Source organism: Danio rerio, chromosome 13 (genome assembly GCF_049306965.1).
Source record: "Danio rerio strain Tuebingen ecotype United States chromosome 13, GRCz12tu, whole genome shotgun sequence".
Classification (NCBI taxonomy): domain Eukaryota; kingdom Metazoa; phylum Chordata; class Actinopteri; order Cypriniformes; family Danionidae; genus Danio; species Danio rerio.
This window is the reverse complement of record NC_133188.1, coordinates 12057052-12077095: the sequence shown is the minus strand read 5'-3', so window position 1 is coordinate 12077095 and position 20044 is coordinate 12057052. Positions and strand designations below refer to the sequence as shown.

Below are 20044 nucleotides of genomic sequence, written 5' to 3'. Positions count from 1 at the left end.
TTGAGAGTCAAAAAAAGCAGGCAAAGCTAAATTAATATATGAGGAAAAAAATATTCTGTCAATACATTCATTCATGCATTCATTTATTCATTAATTTTCCTTCGGCTTAGTCCCTTATTTATCAGGGGTCACCACAGTGGAATGAACCACCAACTATTCCAGCATATGTTTTACACAGCAGTTTTACACAGCGGTTGCCCTTCCTATTGGGAAATACACTCTCACATTCACACACACACTCATACACTACAACTTGGGGAGAACATGCAAACTCCACACAAAAATACCAACTGGCCCAGCCAGGATTCGAATCAGCGACCTTCCTGCTTTGAGGCAACATTGCTAACCACTGAGCCGTCCTATCAGTACAATCAGTTTTGGTAAAAACTGCACATTATTTACAACATTCTTAAGTCAAAGCATCTGCAAATGAACATGAGCCCAGTTATGACATACAGTAAAGAGTGCTCTATATTAAGTTTACATAAGAAAGGGAGAATGCATGTGTTGATTCCTAATTAATGATAATTACTTTGTTATTTATTTTGCTTATAATGGACTTGACACCTCTTTCAGCCACATAAAAATATCTAATAATAAAATAAAATCTAATGTCCACCTAAAGGTAAAAACGTAAAAACGTAAAAAGGTATCTTAAATTTAGATGAGAGTGAGTAAATTAGCAACAAATCTTGATTTTTTGATGAAACTATCCATTTAACTTACTCAGCTAAATATCAGTCTCAGCCAATAACATGGTTTAATGTAGTAATAACTTACCACTTACATCTCAAGACATAAATCTAAGGCCATTATCCCATATATAACATTAATTAGCCCTGCTATACATAAAACCTCAATTCAAGTGGGCTGTTGGTGACTAGCAATGAGTCCCCACAAAAATAATAAAACCTGTAATTATTCACATTATGGGAAACAGCTAAAGAGAAAACATTATATATATATATATATATATATATATATATATATATATATATATATATATATATATATATATATATAATATATATATATATATATATATATATATATATATATATATATATATATATATATATATAATATATATATATATACATGAAGTCAGAATTATAAGCCCCCCATTGATTTTTTTTTTCTTTTTTAAATATTTCCCAAATGATGTTTAACAGAGCATGAAAATTTTCACAGTATGTCTGATAATATTTTTTTCTTTTGGAGAAAGTCTCATTTGCTTTATTTCGGCTACAATAAAACCAATTATTTATTTTTTTAACACCATTTTAAGATCAAAGGTCAAAATTATTAGCCTCTTTAAGCTATATATTTTTCGATAGTCTACAGAACAAACCATCGTTATATAATAACTTGCCTAATTAATCTTACCAGCCTAGTTAATCTAATTAACCTATTTAAGCTTTTAGAAATGAGTTATTGGAAGTGAGTTATTAAAACTATTATGTTTAAAATGTCGATAAAATCTTCTTTGCGTTCTGATTTAATTACTCAAACATAGACCTCTATTACACATTCACACATGTTTTAGCGTTGTAATAAATTCAAATAATATGCATTTTGGCCACATTTTATTTTCTTGCTATGACCAAACCATTAACTATAATAATTAATAATTCCTTACATTTATATAGCGATTTTTCTGGACACTCACATTGGGGGGAATCTCCTCAGCATCCACCTGGATGATTGCGCCAGACCGCACATCTGCTGATTAATGAAGATGAAGCCAATTATGATATGGGGATGGTAAGGAGGCCATGATGGACAGAGGCCAGTGGGCCAGGATACCTGGGTTAAACCCCTACTCTTTTCGAAGGATCACCACAGAGGGTTTAACGTCTCATCCGAAAGACGGCACTCACTGAGCAGTATAGAGTCCCTCTTCATTATACTGGGGCATTAGGATTCACACATATCGCAGGTTGAGCGTCCCCTGCTCTCTTTACTAACAACACCTCTGGCAGAAACCTAGCTTTCCCATGTATTCTCCTATCCAGGAACTAACCGCATTAACAGCCCTTCTTAGCTTTAGTGGGCGATCGTGTGAGAGTTGCAGAGAGCTAACTGCCGGCTATGACATTTAGCTGACCAATTCTTAATTTGCTGCTTATTACTAGTTATTTAAGATAGTAGTTGGGTGTAGGTAGTATGTAGGATTAGGGATCTCCAATAATATTATGCAATATATCTATTTTTTTTAGTTCTAATAAACTACCAATATCATAATAATAAGCAGCTAATAAGCCACTGCAGGGCTGGAAATTAACTTTTTTACTTGGTAGCACCGTCGCTCCCAACTTCAAATATTTAGGAGCACCAGAAAAAAATTAGGAGCACCACCAAAAATGAATTGTATTGTATTTTAAGGGATTTATTGTATTTTAAAACAATATCAATTAGGACTTACAAAAACCAGAAACAACTATATAACTAATTCTGTGATGACTTGATGTTTGTGTGCAATAATTCCAAAATGTGTGTCTAATAATAATAGAATATTAATGATGATGAAAATGACAATAATAGTAACAATGCATTACATTTCTCATAATTATGCTGGTATGAATGCACTTGAATGTAAGCTATCTGCTATAAAATGTCTGTTACTTTATGAAAAAAAAGGGTTTGCATCAAATAAAAATGAAGCACTGCAGTAAGAAATATTTATTTTGTCCTATTGTTATTCTATGCATGTCAGTTTAAAAAATATATTTATGCTACAAAACAAACGAAAGACTATAATAAATCATTCAATTCAATGCTGAAAGCTGCAAAACAGTCATCAGTAACTAAATAGAAATATAATATACATCTCAAGCAAGAATAGACAAAAGAAAGTAAGAAAAGTCTCACTTATAACACATTTACATTTAGTCAGTTAGCAGACGCTTTTACCCAAAGCGACATCACTCTATCACTCTTTAAACGTTTGGTTTCAGTTTGTGTCCATTTAAATGATCAGTCTGAGCTGATTTTCATTTTTCTGTGTTAGTGGAAAAGCAGGCGAGTCAGCCGACCCAATATATGAGCAGGCAGAGCAGGATTCTCGCGATGACCACCCGCAGTTTCAGTGTAAACTTAGTAAAGGCGAGCTTCTTTGGCGATGATGTGTACATTTAGCAGACATTTGTGCTAAACACGCAGTGAATTCAACGCATTGAGATTCGGGCACCTTCTCTGAAAACACTTAATAGATCTCAGCTGGCTGATCAACATTCACCACATGTCATGATCGCTCTCATCTGCGCCTAAACTTTTGGTGGGGTTTGCAAACCTGTGCGCTTTTCACTCTTCAGCCGTTTGCATCTACCGCGGTCATAAAAGCTTCCTCCCTGTCATCTAACAGCGGAAAGACTTGAGTGATTGACAGCTTTATCAACCAATACAGTGACAGGGAAGAGCGATTCAGCACGTTTTTCGAAAAAAAAATCAAAACAGGTCACACTACAACCATTATATGCAGTCGCACAAATGCTCCCAAAAATATTATGAGGTCGCATAGATTAATTGTCGGGCGTATATGTGACCAAAATGGTCGCATTTTCGAGCCCTGCACTGCTTAATAGTGGTAATTGTTACTTAAACTATATTACTATAACACTATTTTATTACGGAACAGAAACTGCATCGAAAGTCTTCTCAAACACAGAGGCTTTGTGTCCAGCACTTGACATACATATAGAACAGCTTCAAACTGGTAAGGGACTTAACATTATTCAAATACTTTGCATTATTCCGATCCAACCCAACAATCACATTCCCCCCAGTTTTTCACTGCCTCAGTGAGTAATTTCTGCTGAGTCATGAGTCACTTATTTGTAACTCGTGTCCTGTGCACATGATGTATCCTTCATCTTATTTCAGCATTAGTCAGCAACTTCATTATATTACATTTATCTATGTAATGAATGGAAATGTGCCACTGCAGTCAGTCTCTGCACAGCGCAGTGTTTGGGAGTTTCAGGAGAGGTCAGTTCCATCACTTGTGTTTCCTTTCTATTGTTCCGGTGTAACCTAATAAAGTTCCCACCTCTTCAGAGCTTTTACAGTTTACAAATCAGCAGGAATAAATAGTTAATAACGATGCAAATAGTGTGCCTAGCTTGTTATCTTGTGTCTTTGTACTTAGTTTAGTTTCAGAGATGAGACTCATTTTGGAGTCCATGCAGCTTCAGTGTAATTAGACACAATTTAAATGTCTAAATGAGAGTGAAATGGAGCAGGTCTCTCAGGATCAGCTGATGTGTGTGTGTGTGTGTGTGTGTGTTTGAATTTCTGCTCTGCAGGTAACAGCTCTCCTTCTAGAGTCTTCTGCAGTAAAGATTGAGGCTGCGTCACAATTTTTTAAGCTGTGTGTTCTGGTCAGAGTTTTTCTAAATAACCCTCAATTGTCCTCTGAGGGTGCTTTCACACTAGCACTTTTGGTCCACACCCGGGTTCATTTGACGTCATAGTACGGGACTTTTAGCTTGTGTGAACGTGTCTTCTAAACTCGGGTGCGCACCCGTGAACCGTACCCAAGTCCGCCTGAAAGAGGTGGTCTGGGGTACGGTTCATGTAAACTCTGTTACAGGTCACTTCTGTTTTGAATGCAATTGTATCAAATAACGGAAGTGAACCGCCAACTGTACAACAAACTATCATTTTCATAACATTCGTTCGTGTGTGTGTGTGTGTCACGTTTTGTACCTTGGTGACACGAGCGGGACTGAGCCAGGGCAAACACAGTGATAAACAGTGATGTCTGCTTGTCTCCTCCAAAAACAGCTACTGCAGACACTGTGTGATGTTCTGAGTGTTTCTAATATTTTTGCGGCAGATGGACGCGAGTCGCTTTCTGTATGTCCAAAACCAAAAGCTTCAGTTAAAGCAGAATGACCGCGATATGCGAACGTCTTTCCATTTCGGTGCTTGCTTTCATGACTGTCTCCTTGCAACGACCGTGAACAAAACAGCAACTCAATGACGCAAACGTATCGGGGTTCAGAAGGAAAAGAGTGTGAACACAAACCAACCGAGGAGGAGGCAAAGGGAGACAATCGAACTTGGGTACGGTCCAGGCAAATGAACCAAGTGTGAAAGCACCCTTAGAGATTGTTCAGTTCAGATACCTAATGAGGAAACTGATTGTCTGGAGGTTTGGACAAATCAAGGGCCCTGATCAGTGAGCATTTTATTACTGTGTGGGACAACAACACAATCACGAGATATGAGCCATCTGTAAAGTTGTCAAAATTATCAATTTAGTTACTAATCAATACAAAACTGTAAAAATTTCATGCCAACATTTTGAGCAGGTTTTATTGTGACAGTCTTGGCCAGGGGTGTCCAAACTCGCATCTCACATCTGAACCAGCTAATCAAGCTCTTTCTAGGAATACTAAAACTTCCAGGCAGGTGTGTTGAAGGAAGTTGGAGCTAAACTATGCAGGACACCGGCCCTCCAGCTCTGAGTTTGGACACCCCTGGTCTAGGCCCTAGTGGGTTCATTGCTGAGTGGCACAGTGTAAAATAACTTTTTTTTTACTATTGTTTTTTTGTCTGTGCATTAATAAATTAAAAAGGGTAATTCTCAGTGCCTCCTTCAACTAATTACAGTTTTTTCCAACTGCTTAGACACATTTTCAAAACAGGGTCGCCATTTTTCAAAACTCCACACACAATTCTCAAAACTGCACACACAAAATGCAAAATGCCTCACATCTGTAACACTGCATTCAAAAGCCATAAACACATGTCAGACTGAAGCATTTGCATCGATCAAATGGCAAACACTTCCTCATAACTGTAAATCTTTGGGTATACCATGTAAACACTGTTTTTCTACATCAGGGCTGTTCAATTAGTTTGTCAAGGGGGCCAGTTCATGAAAAGCATCCCAAACGAGGGGCCGGAGAGATATGTATTGCAATATAAGTGATGACACAACAGCATATAAGAGCTCATATACTGTTTTTGTGCTCATAAAGACACCCATGTTGGCTTTTTGAACATTAAAACTTTAATATGTTGTATTTTGAAACTACATTACATCACTGCATTGTACAATGTGGCTATTTTTACAAACATAACCAAATGTTGTATTTCAAGGCACAAAATCAGTGTATTGCTGAAGTAGGCTTCTTCTAAATTCAGACACATTCATGTTGTGTTTTAAACTGCCTAACAATTAGGGATGCGACGATTATAGAGATGGAGGATAATCATGGTTTCACGGTTATCACCATTATTATGCATTTATTAAATTTAAAACACTACTAGTTTAGAAATTCACAAGAAAACTGCTTATATTTTAAAGTGTTGTTTATTGCTGCTCAAAGTAACCAAATACAGCACAAAATATGAATTAAACACAAACAATAGTCCATTTCTCTCTTTGACTTAAAAATAAATTAAAAAGTTTTTGATTTAAATGTGTGTGATAATTTTACAATGAAAATAAATGACAGAACAATGAATAAATAGATAATAAAAATAAGTATAAATAAAAAATTGTATTTGTCAAATGTTAATTCAAGCTTTATATTAGCTAAGAATGTAAATGAACTGTTGTAATCATCTGCGTTTATACATACATAATCATTTTAATCATTTGTAATAAATCATCTAACATATCTTTTGTTTACATAGCACTAAATGCCACCACTTGAGATCGTTTCATGAAGCGTGAGATCATTTCTAATGTGTGCTCCTGGAGGGCGCAAGTGCTTCGGTCCGCTTGCGAGCTGTGCGTGCGCCAGTCCCAATATGCGCACGTCTTTATTGGAAAAATTGTGCTTGCGTGTGGAAAAAACGCAATATGTGTGCGTAATGGCATAACTTTGTTTAGTTGCAGCAACTTTTTTCCGTACAACAGAAATGCGCCGTTGAGAATCCTTCGATTAATAAAAGCGTAGTTAATAGTGAAATCGGCTAATCATTGCATCCCTATTATTAATATCAGTGCATTGTACAAAAGGCTTTTTCTACCAACATATACAAATGTTTTCGGCTGCTTTCACCACTAGCTTAATGTTAGGTAACACACTCTCTACGCAGCCTTCAACTGCGCTTGAACAGACGCACGTCACTTCATAACTATATCGACCATTTTTCAACTGAGCTAAATTTATTTTTGATTTCTTGGTGACACTATTTGGAGGGCCGGAACAAATTGCCTTAGGAAATTAGTGTTTTCACATTTGAGCAGTGTGTGTGTGTGTGACCTGCTGAATAATAAGTGTACGGATTTTGATTGGTTGTGTTTGAAAAAGGAAAACAAGTAGCTTCCTGTTGGATTTTTGTGTTTTAGCTATTGAATTGTGTGTAGTGTTTGGAAAAAAGTGTTTTCTGCAATTGAAAACTGAGTTCAAGGGTAAGAAACAACTTTGGTTTTGAAGATTTGAGGTGTAGTTTTGCATTTTTAAGGGAGATGTTTCAGAAATAGTGTGACATTTTTGAAGATTTTGTTTGTAAGTAGTGGAAAAAACTATAAGTCATTTGTCCATCTGATTTGTTCAAAATCCTTATTCAGTCAGGATTGAAACAGATGAACTGACTTTATTAGTCACTATAGCATTTGATTAGTTCAAAAACAAATTCATTCAAGTAAACAGCCTTTATTATTCATTTAATCAGTTCGCTCGTCTAGTTTGTTCACAAAAATCTGATTATTTCTGAAAAAAGTAGCGAACTGTTTTTATCAATCACTGAATCACTAATTCAACCAATTTATTGTGATTTATTTTCGAACAAAACAATGAACATGCCCTTATCTGTTATTGAATAATTAATCCATTTTTGTTTTTTAAAAACAAGGATTCATTCTGAATTGAACTTCATTATGAATTAAAGAATGAACCAATAGTATCTGGATGCAGCCTTCATGATGAGAGCTGAGATTGCATCGCTCAGTGATGCAATGTCAGACACAATGCACTCAATGGAGCTAGTGACGTCACTGTGAGGGGTAGGGTTAGGGGTGGGTTTAGGCAACACATTAAAAAGCATTGGATGCAGCTCAAATTGCATCTACATCGAGTCTGCAGCCAGACCCCTCTCCAATGAACAGCAAAAATGGTGATGTATTCTGAAGTTCATCGAATAAACTGCTTTTATCAATCATTGAATTATTCATTCAAACACTTTGTTCAAACACACTTCTTCATTTTCAAATGAAACAAGTGAACTGCCTTAATTAAACACCAATTTGTTCACAATAAATAGACATAGAAATATAAAAATATAGAAATAAAACTCATATAACTATAGTACCCTGACTCTTCCTGAATGTATGTGCATTTCAGCGTCAGACATATTTCCTGTCATTGATTATGCATGCCTCTGTTGCGTAGCAACCTTCTGCTAACAAAAACATAATTTCTGACAGCAAAACCAAAACTTTTCTTTAGACCACCATAGATATTACTATTACTATTAGATGTCGCCTACCCTGTTGTTGTCTATTGGAAGCAATTTGTCAGTAGAGCTGCCATTTTAGCACAGGGTAGCACTCATTTCAAATGAATGTGGGACCAAGCTGCAGTGAAGGCCATCCAGAGCCAGAGATCTACACATATACACATATATCTATGATCGGGAGTTTTCCTGGTGGTCAGTATGCACATTTTGTTTTAAATTCCAAAAATTATAATTTTACATCACTTTTCTACGTTAATGGATCAGTGATCGCACGTGCATTCCTGACAAAATTATGTGTTTGTGTGCATGGAAATGTATTATCCTCCTTCCCTGTTAAATTTGATCTAATCATGTCTAGAAACACACACCCTCTCTTGCTTTCACTTCTCACACTGACGGAGGGAGCGATTAGTTTGTGAATGTATCCCCATTATGAACAACTCCTTCACTAGCCGACAATAATACATGTTTCTAGCAGCGCAGCATCTTGTTTTCATATTTCATTTACATTGTTTGCTGATTTTATTCAACAAAACTAGCATAGGCCTGGTACTGAGTGCGAGTTGGTGCTACTTTGCCTTATGGTGAATGCAGTAAGTGACTGTATTATCTTCAAAAACGTTACCTGTTTAGCACAAAAGTTTATAACACACAAATTGTAAAAAATGAAATCTTACCTATAAAATGTTCTGCCTTTGTGGTTGTTTTCTTTTTTTGCTCGTTACTATACCCGTACGCAGTGCTAAAAGTCCAGCATCTTCACGTTGTCACACTGTCTTGACTAGTGCTGTTGAATGACATTTGTGCTGTACAAATGTGGCGGCGCTATTGACACATGCTCAGGGACCATATGCGATATCTAGTGTACATATCCATGCCTTTAGACGTGTCTTTTAAACTTTCGAAAACAACATTTTCACTGCAGTGAAACATCTTTGCACTCCCACTTGTCAGAACAAGGTGAACTTACACATCTTTGCAGGAGGTATAGTAGCTAGTAACAATTATAGGCTGTATTAAATAAATCAAATTTTTAGGGTAATGGCATTTAAAGCGTAATTTTAGTAATTCAATTAGGTACATGGTCTATAGCAGTGGTGCTCAACCCTGTTCCTGGAGATCGACCTTCCTGCAAAGTTCAGTTCCAACCCTGATCAAACACACCTGAACCAATTAATTAGGACCTGAACAGCACTTGATAATTACAGGCAGGTGTGTTTGATATGGGTTGCAACTGAAATCTGCGGGAAGGTCGATCTCAAGGAACATGGTTGGTCACGCCTGGTCTATGGCTATTGTATTAGTAGTAGTTAATTGTATTCTGGTGGTTCCAGTTTTAAACAAAAGAGTGATTGAATCAATTAGTCATTCAGCTGACTCATTCAAAATGCTGATTCATTTTTAAATTAAATAAGTAAACTGTGTTTTGATTTAATCAAAAGGCCCATTGTAGTCATTTTAAGTGTTATTATTTCTTTTGTTCTAGACGACAAGCAGCGGCAGCAGCAGAATGAGTTCAGATGGAGGTGGGCGTCCTGTTAAGGTGGGCTCTTTGGTTGAAGTCATCGGTAAAGGTCACAGAGGCACCGTGGCTTACATCGGAAACACCCTCTTCGCTTCTGGAAAATGGGTGGGAGTCATTCTGGATGAACCCAAAGGCAAGAACGATGGGACTGTGCAGGGCAAACGATATTTCCTCTGTCAGGAGAACCATGGCATATTTGTCCGCCAATCACAGGTACTGCACTTGCTGCTTATATATAAACACTGACAGGGGAAAAAAATAGATGTTTTTCTTTGGAGTTCTTAGAAACTTCTGTGAACTCTTGCAGATTCAGTTAGTAGAAGATGGGGCAGATACGACATCTCCTGAAACGCCTGAAGCCCTCACCTCCAAAATGCTGAAGCGAGGTAGGAGAGCAGCTTCAGGCACAGACCGCAGCATCTGCATGCACGCATAGACGCCACGTAAAATTGTAATGAACTCTTTTTATTTTTCCTTCTCAGAGATAATTGAAGGCCTAAAGTCAAACAAAGTGGTGAGTGGGGAAAGGGATCTAAACAATGACGAACATGTTCTTGACAAATATGTTTCTGTGTATTGTGTACATTCACATCATGTTTTCCCAAACACACTCCACTGAAAAGGGATTAGTCATACTAAGTGAGAATTTTGCAGACAAGAAAGATCTGTCCTGAGCCACCGGTTACATTTAGATTTTGGAAACGCCAAGTTTATCTGCAATTGTTGATGCTACAATAATGCCTTGATCACACAAAGGACAAGAACTATAATGATAACGGTTACTGGAAGTCCACTGATGAATAACTGGGTTAAGTCCAATTTATCAAATCTTATTTAAACATATTTAATTTGTTATAAATATTTCCTCAAAATCATTATTCGAAAGTACATATTTCTTGATAAATAAGTTTGCCTCTTAACAGTTTTGATAAAAAAATAAACATGTAACTTATAAAATGAGTTTTATTATTATTAAAATTATTAGAATGATATTACAAATGTTCAATTCTCTGATTATATAAACATTTTCTATCATTCTGAAAACATTCCTCAAAATATTATTAGAACGCTGATTTCTCTGGTTATAGAAACATTCTTTAAATGTTCTTCTATCTAAATGTTCTTTGTGAAAACACATTACACTGTTATTTAAATATTTAATTACATGGGATAAAAAATAAGTATTAAACATGTCACAATTTTTCTTAGAAGACATACTTCTAAAGCTGCTGTTGACTTTAAATTTTCCCTGGATGTGGGTAACAACTCAAAAAAACACATACGAGTAAATCTAATTAGTTTTAAAATTAAGTTATGCGTAATAAAATAAAATGACGCAGGGAAAAAGTATTGAACACATGAAGAAAGTGAGCTGTAGAAAGGCAGTAAAATGCCCAGACAGCTGCTTAAATTTCTCAGTAGTTATTGAGCAACCCTCTGCCCTTCCTCACTTTACATTAGTATTAGCAGCTTCAGTCCGACATCTACATTATCAGTGGGATGAAGATGAAACCGGGGTGGACATTTCAGCAAGACAATGATCCAAAACACAGCCAGAGAAACTCTCAAATGCTTTCAGAGAAAGAAATCATGCTGTAGAATGGCCCAGTCCATTACCTGTCTTAAATCTAACAGAAAATACAAATTAAAGATCAGATTTGATAGACGAGACTAACAGAACATCAAGATTTTCACACTCTGTTGACGTCTGTGAAAAACTCATACCTGAGCAGTTCATGTGACTTCATTCTCCATATGAGAGGCGTCTTTAAGCTGCCATCATTTTCAAAAGCTGTTCATATAAAGTAGTTTCAGTAGTTCAGTGCTTTCTCCTTGTGTCATTCAATTGTTACTACACATAACTCATTTTTCAGATTTTTTTTGTTTGTTTTATTTTTATGTTTGTATTGTTTGGGTTTTTACCAAAATCTGTTTCAATTTCTTGTCAACGGCTCCTTTAGAAATAATATTCCCGGGGAAAAAACATGACATGTTTAATACTTATTTCCCCCACTGTATATGGTTATATAAACATTTTCTTAGCATTTTATATTATTGGGATTTTCCAAATGTTATTTGAACATTCAATTCTCTGATCATTTAAATATTCTCTGAACGTTATTCTATGATTATGAAAAGTGTTTTACAAAACACTAGAACATTCAATTCTCGGGTGATGTAAAAGTTTACTATTGTAAAATAATATTGTCACCATGCTAAGACGTGTGGATGCTAAAAAAAGTTATTGTTATATTTACAGCTCTTTGTGTGAATGGGCCTCAGTGGTATGGTATGTGACTGTCTTCATCAGAAACAGCAGAGAAATTAACGTTAAACGATATGTATGCTGTTAGAAATGTTAAAAAGTGAAGAATGCGTACTGCGTCTCAGTCATTATTTTGAACAAAGCTCAATATTCAGTTCACTGCAGTTTACCTACTACTAAATGGCTCCAATTAAATATATGTTTTCAGAAAAAAATAAATGTTATTAAAAATATAATTTCTTACTCAAAAGCTCATTCGCATAGGCAAATAGCACATTGTTAAAAGGGTCTTCATGATGTTGGTGTTACACTCTATAAGACCATAGGTGCTCTTTTGTCATCTCTGATTAGAGCCAGTCAGATTAGAGCTCACTGTTTCTGCTAGTTTTGTTTGTAATGTGCAATGCACACAGATACGCATTTTGATGCTGACGCTACTTCATGTGAAAATATTTTAGATTACCTCTCCTTTCCAGTAGAGGGAGATATAGTAACACTCTCCTGCCATGACACACGGCTCATCCTTTCTGTGTATCACCAAAATGAACTACGATTTCCTCCTTGTTAATTATATGAATTTAACAAGCATGTCTTTAAAGTTCCCCCAAAATTAAAAAGCACATATTATATACTGCATGAACACACATTTTGTCTTTCCCCCTTGTGAAAAAGAAGTGTGCTTAATTTTGTTGAATGAGTCACTTGGTAATAGAGTACTTTGAAAAAACTAAATGGTTATATTTTTAAATATACGGTGATTTCATTTAATATAATTTTAATAGAATAAAAGACCACTTAGGTGTAGAAACAGTACAGTTTCCTATTATTATTTTTCTAAATAATTTAGAAACTATTTTTCTAAAGACTTGTTCCAAACCGGTTTGAGATTTATTTGTTTTGTTCTGTTGAACACGTTTCAACCACCTGTTTTTCACAAATGAGTATGGTAAACGTTTTACCTGCTATAAAAATGTTAACGAACTACCGTGCACTTTTATTTACAAAATTCTAACATGCCTTCAAAAAAGTCATGTGATTTTGTTTTAACAGATTGTGTGATAGCAAAATCGGCAGGAAGGGACAGGTATATTTGGGTAGGGGAAGAGAAACAAACATTTTTAAATGTAATATATGAGATAGAAAGTGACGACCATTTCTCCGTCATCAAAGAACTGAACTTCTGTTGTTGTTCTGTTCTGATGTTCTGAGGCGCAGGTAATTTATTACATAAGAAAAAGGGTTCACAGTGGTTTCTCCCACTGCAGCAAATTGCATTTTTCTTTTTTATATTTGGTGCCAGTTAATTGGAAAATGAGGATTTTGTTCTTTTTGACGATTTTTATGACTTATTGGTTTGCAGTATTCCAGATTTGAGCATACGTTTAATTAGCATCTTTGGATGGAAACACTGAAACTGACATCCGTAGTATTTGTTTACCCTACTATGTGTTTCCCAGTTTTTAACATTTTTCAAAATATATTTATATTTTGTGTGTTAAACAGAACAAAAAAGAAAACATTTCCTGGAAAAGTATTAGGGTATATTATAATATACCCTATAGTATTAGTAATTATAGTATTAGAATAAATTATTTTATTTTTAGGTGTCTTATCCATTTAAATTGTTTGAAATTTAAGTCATGATAATTAACAATACTCTGACATTTTTTTAAGACAAAATGTTTTAATATTACTTGATTAAAAGTGTCCATTTTAAATTAACTAAAATTTTCAGTGCTTCAGTGCTAGTTTTTTTTCTTTCTTTTTTTTGTGCTTTACAACTAAATATTGTGTATTTTAAGGGTAAATGCTTAACGCATTTGTAGTGTTTTGTTCTGGTATTAAAAGTAGATATTTTATAGAAATGTATTATCTCTTCAGGGTAAAAATGGACACAAATGCATTGTGTCTAATATAAGTACATTAAAGGGATAGTTCAACCAAAAATTAATGTACTCAACATCAAGTGGTTCCAAAATTTTCCTTTTTATTTTCTTTTGAACACAAAAGACACCAGTAACCATTGACATCCATAGTAAGAAAAAAATACAATAGATGTCAATTCCAGATAGCATACGAATGTGGGCCAGTTTAGGCAGTTATGCGGCACTGATTGTCTTCCTTCGGCCCAGACAAAATGAATGTGAGCCTGAAGTGGCCCACCTATACAATCGCAAAAGGGGGCCAAAGATTCCAATTCATATTTGGGCCATTTAAGGCAAAGATTCGGCACTTATGGCAAAATGTAACCTGAATAGAAGCCTAATGTGGCCCATGCAAAAAATGGTCAATTTGGCCCAAATGACGGAGGACAAATGTGGTCCACAGTTAGCCAAAGTGTGGCTTAGTCATTTAAGGGCAATCTGGGTCTAAACCCAAAGTGGCTCACATGTGTAAGTGCAAATGTGACCCAGTTATCTTAAGACATATGGTGGCCACTCTTGGCGAATATTTGGCACAGTAAGCTCTGTCTAATGTGGCTGTTACCCTACAGTGGCCTAGAAAAGATATTAAAAAAGGTGGCCCAGATATGTTAAAACATATATGGGCCACCTTTGGCAAATATTTGGCACAGTAAACTCTGGAAAAATGTGGCTGTTAGCATATAGTGGCGCATAGAATATATGGCAATTGTGACCCAGTTATCTTAAAACATATGTAGGCTACTTTTGGCAAATATTTGGCACAGTAAGCTCTGGTTAATGCGGATTTGAGCCTATAGAGGCCCAGAAAAGATATGGCAAATGTGGCCGTTATCCTAAAACAAATGTGGACCACTTTTGGTAAATATTTAGCACTGTAAGCTCTGACTAATGTGGCTGTGAACCTAAAGTGACCCAAAGAAGATATGGCAAATGTGACCCAGTTATCCTAAAACAAATGTGGACCACTTTTGGCGAATATTTCGCACAGTTGGCTGTGGCTAATGTGGCTGTGAACCTAAAGTGGCCAGAGATGATATGGCAAATGTGGCCCAGTTACCTGAAAACATATGTGGACCACTTTTGGCGAATATTTGTCACAGTAAACTTTGACTAATGTGGCTGTTAGCCTATAGTAGCCCTGATGCGATATGGCAAATATGGCCTAGTTATCATAAAACATATGTAGGCCACCTTTGGCAAATATTTGTCACTTTAAGCTTTGGCTAATGTGGATTTGAGCCTATAGTGGCCCAGAGAAGATATGGCAAATGTGGCCCAGTTATCCTAAAACACATGTGGGCCACTTTTGGCAAATATTCAGCACAGTAAACTCTGGCTAATGTGGTTATTAGTCTATAGATGAGATATGGCAAATACGGGCAAGTATCTCTGGCTGAAGATGATGTGAGCTCAATGCAGCTGAGGAAAGATGTGGTAGGGATGGTACTGTTGTCCTAAAACATATGATAGGTCACTTTTGGTAAAGTACAGTGATCATTTGAAAATTATAGAGGTCAAACCATAGCTCTTTGACATGGCACATATAGATAGTAATATAGCTAATTTGTGGCCCAGATCTGGCGAACCGCAGCGGACCACCCTAGATCCATCATTCCATTGAGTATGTGGTCCGGATGTAAGTGTCTAGTGTGGGCCAGATTTGGGCCAGAATAAAAGCAAACTGTGGCCCAGAATAGGGTCAGTTCTGGTTCATTTGGTTGAATTCTGGCTGATATGTGGTATTGCTATGGCTTAATTGTGGCCTAGCTCTGGCAAACAGGAGTGGACCACCCAAGTGCCATCATTCTATGCAGTATGTGGGCCGGATGTAAGTGTCTGGCGTGGGCCTGATTTAAGCCACATGAATTTTGCTCGCTGGGATGGTTACCGGTTTCCAACATTCTTCCAAATATGCAATTGTGTGCAATGTAAGAAACAAACCCACAACAGGTTTAATACTAGTGAAGGGTGAGTAAACTCTTTAGTATATGAAACGTTTCTATGAAAAGTACTCTTTTTAAAACTATGATCTAGTGTACTTCTTTTCACAAGGGGTCCCAAATATGCACTCACTAACACAAACATGCATGAACCCAAGCTGTCACAGACATTTTATAAGGCCTCTGTCCAAGACTGTCCAGTTTAGGTGTGAGTCTTGATGTGTTTGTATGTGAGAGATTTTGATGCTCATTACAAACACACGGGCTGATCAAACACTAATCCGTCCCTCTTCCTCCTCCATCTGTGTGTGCAGCGAGGAACCAAACCCAAAAAGGTGCCGCATGTTTCTCAAACCTCTGTTTCCATAGCAGTGGCAGTATTTAGTCGCTCTGTTGCATGGCATCACACAAACAGCACTTTACCTGTGTGTGTGTGTGTGTGTGTGTGTGTGTGTGTGTGTGTGTGTGTGTGTGTGTTTGTGTTCATGAGAAGTGTTTGCGTCTGCAGTATATTGTTTCTTTTAATTTTATGTACATTTATTCATGCGTTCTAGTGCTTCACCGGCTGGATGGCAGTTTTCTTTGATGAATGACTGCTTTTAAATGGATATTACGAATTAGCCTGCTGTGTTTATTGCTGTAGATTGTGGGAGAGAAAGAGATTTTAAGTTTCTTGTTAATGGTTTAATTCACCTTTTATCTTATAGGTTGTCTGTGTGAAGCATGTACATGTATATTTGTTATAACTGACATAAAGGACTCTATGTTGACGATTCATGCACAAAGTGCAAAGTGCAGGGCGCAAAAGCATTAAGGGTGTGTCGGAATCCACTTTTACTAATTTAAGGACGGAAAAATCCGCACTGCGCCGTATCGCATGGTCTAAAAGGGTAGAGCTTATTTTCTTAATGAGTTATAGGGGTGTTTTGAGAATAAACCAATCAGAGTCTCATCTACCATTCCCTTTAGGAGCCAGTTGCGTCATGCCATAGCGCATTTGCTGTTTACATGACAGATTTTTTAATTGGAAAAACTGAGCATTTCACTAGCAAGAAAACAGTTAAACAGAGCATCTACAGCGCGAGAATGAGAGATAAGCCTCCTCATTATTTACTTTCACTTTCACTCTCGTGGATTGGGAAACTTATTGTACGCACAGACATCCATTAGCCTATAAATAATAGATTTGTTTGTTAAGTGCAAAGATTTGTTGCAAAACTATTTCTAAATTCAGTCCTAATTTCCAGCAAATGAAAAAAATTAACAATAACAACGAAGTGTGCTGTACCCCATATGGTTTGAAACCTGACAGGTGGGCAAATCTAAGCTTGTTTTTTTAATAAAACAAATATAAATATGCAAGTAATAAATAATACTGCTAATAATAATAACATTATACAAAATCAAATTGTCATGAATAAACTGAAAAAGCGTATTGCTTTACATTCTGTTTTATTAAGCAATGTGTAACGGAGGCGCACAACTAACACACTCTGCGCTGGATTTTAGACCGGCTTTGTTCTGGTCTTTTGAACAGTCTATTATAATTTCTCAAAATAGTCACGCTAGCAATGCGCCTTAACACACCTTCTTTTTTAGACCAGAACGCCTATGGGCGCACATATACGCGCAAATGCATTTGCTATTTAAAAAGCGTGGTGCAAAACGTCAAAACAACTCTTGCGCCAAGCTCAAACTAGCAAACAACAATTGCGTCGCGCCTTGCGCTGCATTGTGCCGAGTGTATGATAGGGCCCAAAATGTACATTGAATTGCTGCAGATGGGTCAGATATTAAATAGGGGTTTTCATGTATCGAAATGGTAAAGTATAATACAGCCTTAACTTTTACCCCATACATTTTTTTTGTACTCACAAAGTTTGGGACAGAAAGGAAAACCAAATCAAAAAAGCAATAAGTGATTTCTAAATTTACGCTGACTTGTATTTCCTTGCAGACAATACACTAAACATTATTTAACGTGTTCCTCATGATTTTATTTATTTTTTTATTTTTAAATGAACACGTTTTCCAATTTTGGTTCTTCCAACACATTTAAAAAAAAAAGTTGGAACAGTAAAGCATTTACCACTTTGTGATGTTGCCATTCCTTTTCATAACCTTTAAAAGATGTTTAGAGACTGAAGAGTGATGAAGTATTTCAGGTTTATTTTGTCTCATTCTTCATTCAAACAAGATCTAATTGGCTGATGCTTCCATTGGCGCCTAAAAAGTCAAGAAATCTCTAACTTCTGCAGCGAGCTAAAGCAGTGCAGACAGACCCATAATTCTGTTCGACAACGCTTGACGTCACCTATTCAAAGTGAATGGGAAGCGTTGACGCTGACGCCTCATGTGAATGGGGTGTTAAAAGATGACTAAAGACACCAAGTGATGAAGTGTGTCAGGTGTAATTTTGTTCCATTCTTTGTTCAAACCAGTCTTAAGGTAGGCAACAGTATGGGGTCTTCGTTGTCACATTTTGCACTTCAAAATGCGCCACACATTCTCTGTTGGAGACAGGTCAGGACAGCAGGCAGGCCAGTCAAGTACTTGTATCCTCTTCGTCTGCAGTCAGGGCTTTGTAGTGTGTGCAGAATTTGGTTTTGCATTGTCTTGTTAAAATATGCATGGGTGTGCCTGGAAAAAAGGCAGCATATTGTGCTCCAAAGTCTTTATGTACTTTTCAGCAATAATGGTGCAATCACACAAGTGCAGGTTATTTTTGCCAAGGGCACTGACACAACCCTATACCATGACAGACCCTGGTTTTTGGACTTGTTGCTGGTAACAGTTTGGATGATCCTTTTCTTCTTTGCACCAGAGCACACAGTGTCCATTTCTCCCCAGAAATACCTGAAATACTGATTCATCTGACCACAGTACTTGTTTCCTCTGTGTGAGGGTCCATCCCAGATGCCTCCAAGCCCAGAAAAGTCAACGAGGCTTCTTGACATTGTTAACATAGAGCTTCCTTTTGTATCCGGTCCATCTTTGCTCCTAAAGGACTAGACCTTTCTAGAGTGCTGCTTTTGTACCAAATCTTAATTACAATCACCTGTTGACATTATCTGTTTTAAACCACACCATTGTTTAACCAATTTACTTGATTACTTGCTCTAAATTCCAATTTCTTTGGAACGCGTTGCAGGTGTGAAGGACAGGAAAGGATTAATCTTTACAAATGAAATGAAGTTGACCAGACAAAACATGAAATACGTTGTGTTCAAAGTAAATTTGGAAATGACTACTTTCTTTTTTATTAGCATTTTCCATACTGCCTTAACCTTTTCTGATTTGGGGTTGTAACGTACTGTTAAATTTAAATAATAATATGAATATATTTTTGAATATAAATATACAATATTAATATAGTGTTTTCTGTGGATCTATTCAAGATTTAGAAGATTTAAGTAAATAAATGTCATAACATTAAATGTAGAAAATACGTTAAATTAAATACTATTCCATAAGGCTACATTTTGAAAGTGCATGCAGGAGCATGTTTACTGTTACTGATGTTTTCAGGTTTGTGTGTGATGAAAGACTGAGAGAGATATTGTAGTAAGTGCTTCCTTCCCTCTGGCTTGGCATTGGCTCTCTTGTCATTAGATCGCCACTGAAATATTGGACTTGAAAGCTCAGCTTGTGCATCCCTGCGTTTTCTTCTAAATGTCAGCGCTTGAGGAAAGGGTATTTAAGAGGTTTTCTAGTTCAGCCTGTCAGTATGGATTGTTTTGAAGCTTTTTCTATGATGGTCAAAGTACAAATGGAGGGCCTGTGCTTGTTTGGCTTCAAACCTTCACTCTTTTTGAATTGTACTATAAACATTTGTCAGTATAGGATCTAATTCTTTACTATAATATTAACTTATGATTGTCAGTGATTATGATCATCTTGGTGGATTCATTAATGTCTGAAAAACAGAAACAGGGTCTGTATAATTCAAAATTATAAAGAAAATAATACT

General features: G+C 36.4%; 1 protein-coding gene across 18 annotated transcripts in view; it reads left to right on the top strand.

The window, feature by feature from the left end:
• dctn1b (dynactin 1b) overlaps positions 1-20044 on the top strand; it is an 85941-nt gene that overhangs the window by 13004 nt on the left and 52893 nt on the right. For 11 of the 18 annotated variants that reach the window (XR_012389187.1, XR_012389186.1, XR_012389183.1 and 8 more), the window contains 4 exons: positions 9905-10156; positions 10251-10329; positions 10426-10457; positions 16389-16409. Coding sequence is in view for 11 of the 18 variants with exons in the window: in XM_021480759.2 (XP_021336434.1) it covers positions 9905-10156; positions 10251-10329; positions 10426-10457; positions 16389-16409 (384 nt within the window). In the remaining 7 variants the exon portion in view is untranslated. The remainder of the gene's footprint in view (positions 1-9904; positions 10157-10250; positions 10330-10425; positions 10458-16388; positions 16410-20044) is intronic. The other 7 variants (XR_012389188.1, XR_012389185.1, XM_073920749.1 and 4 more) reach the window with 1 other exon arrangement.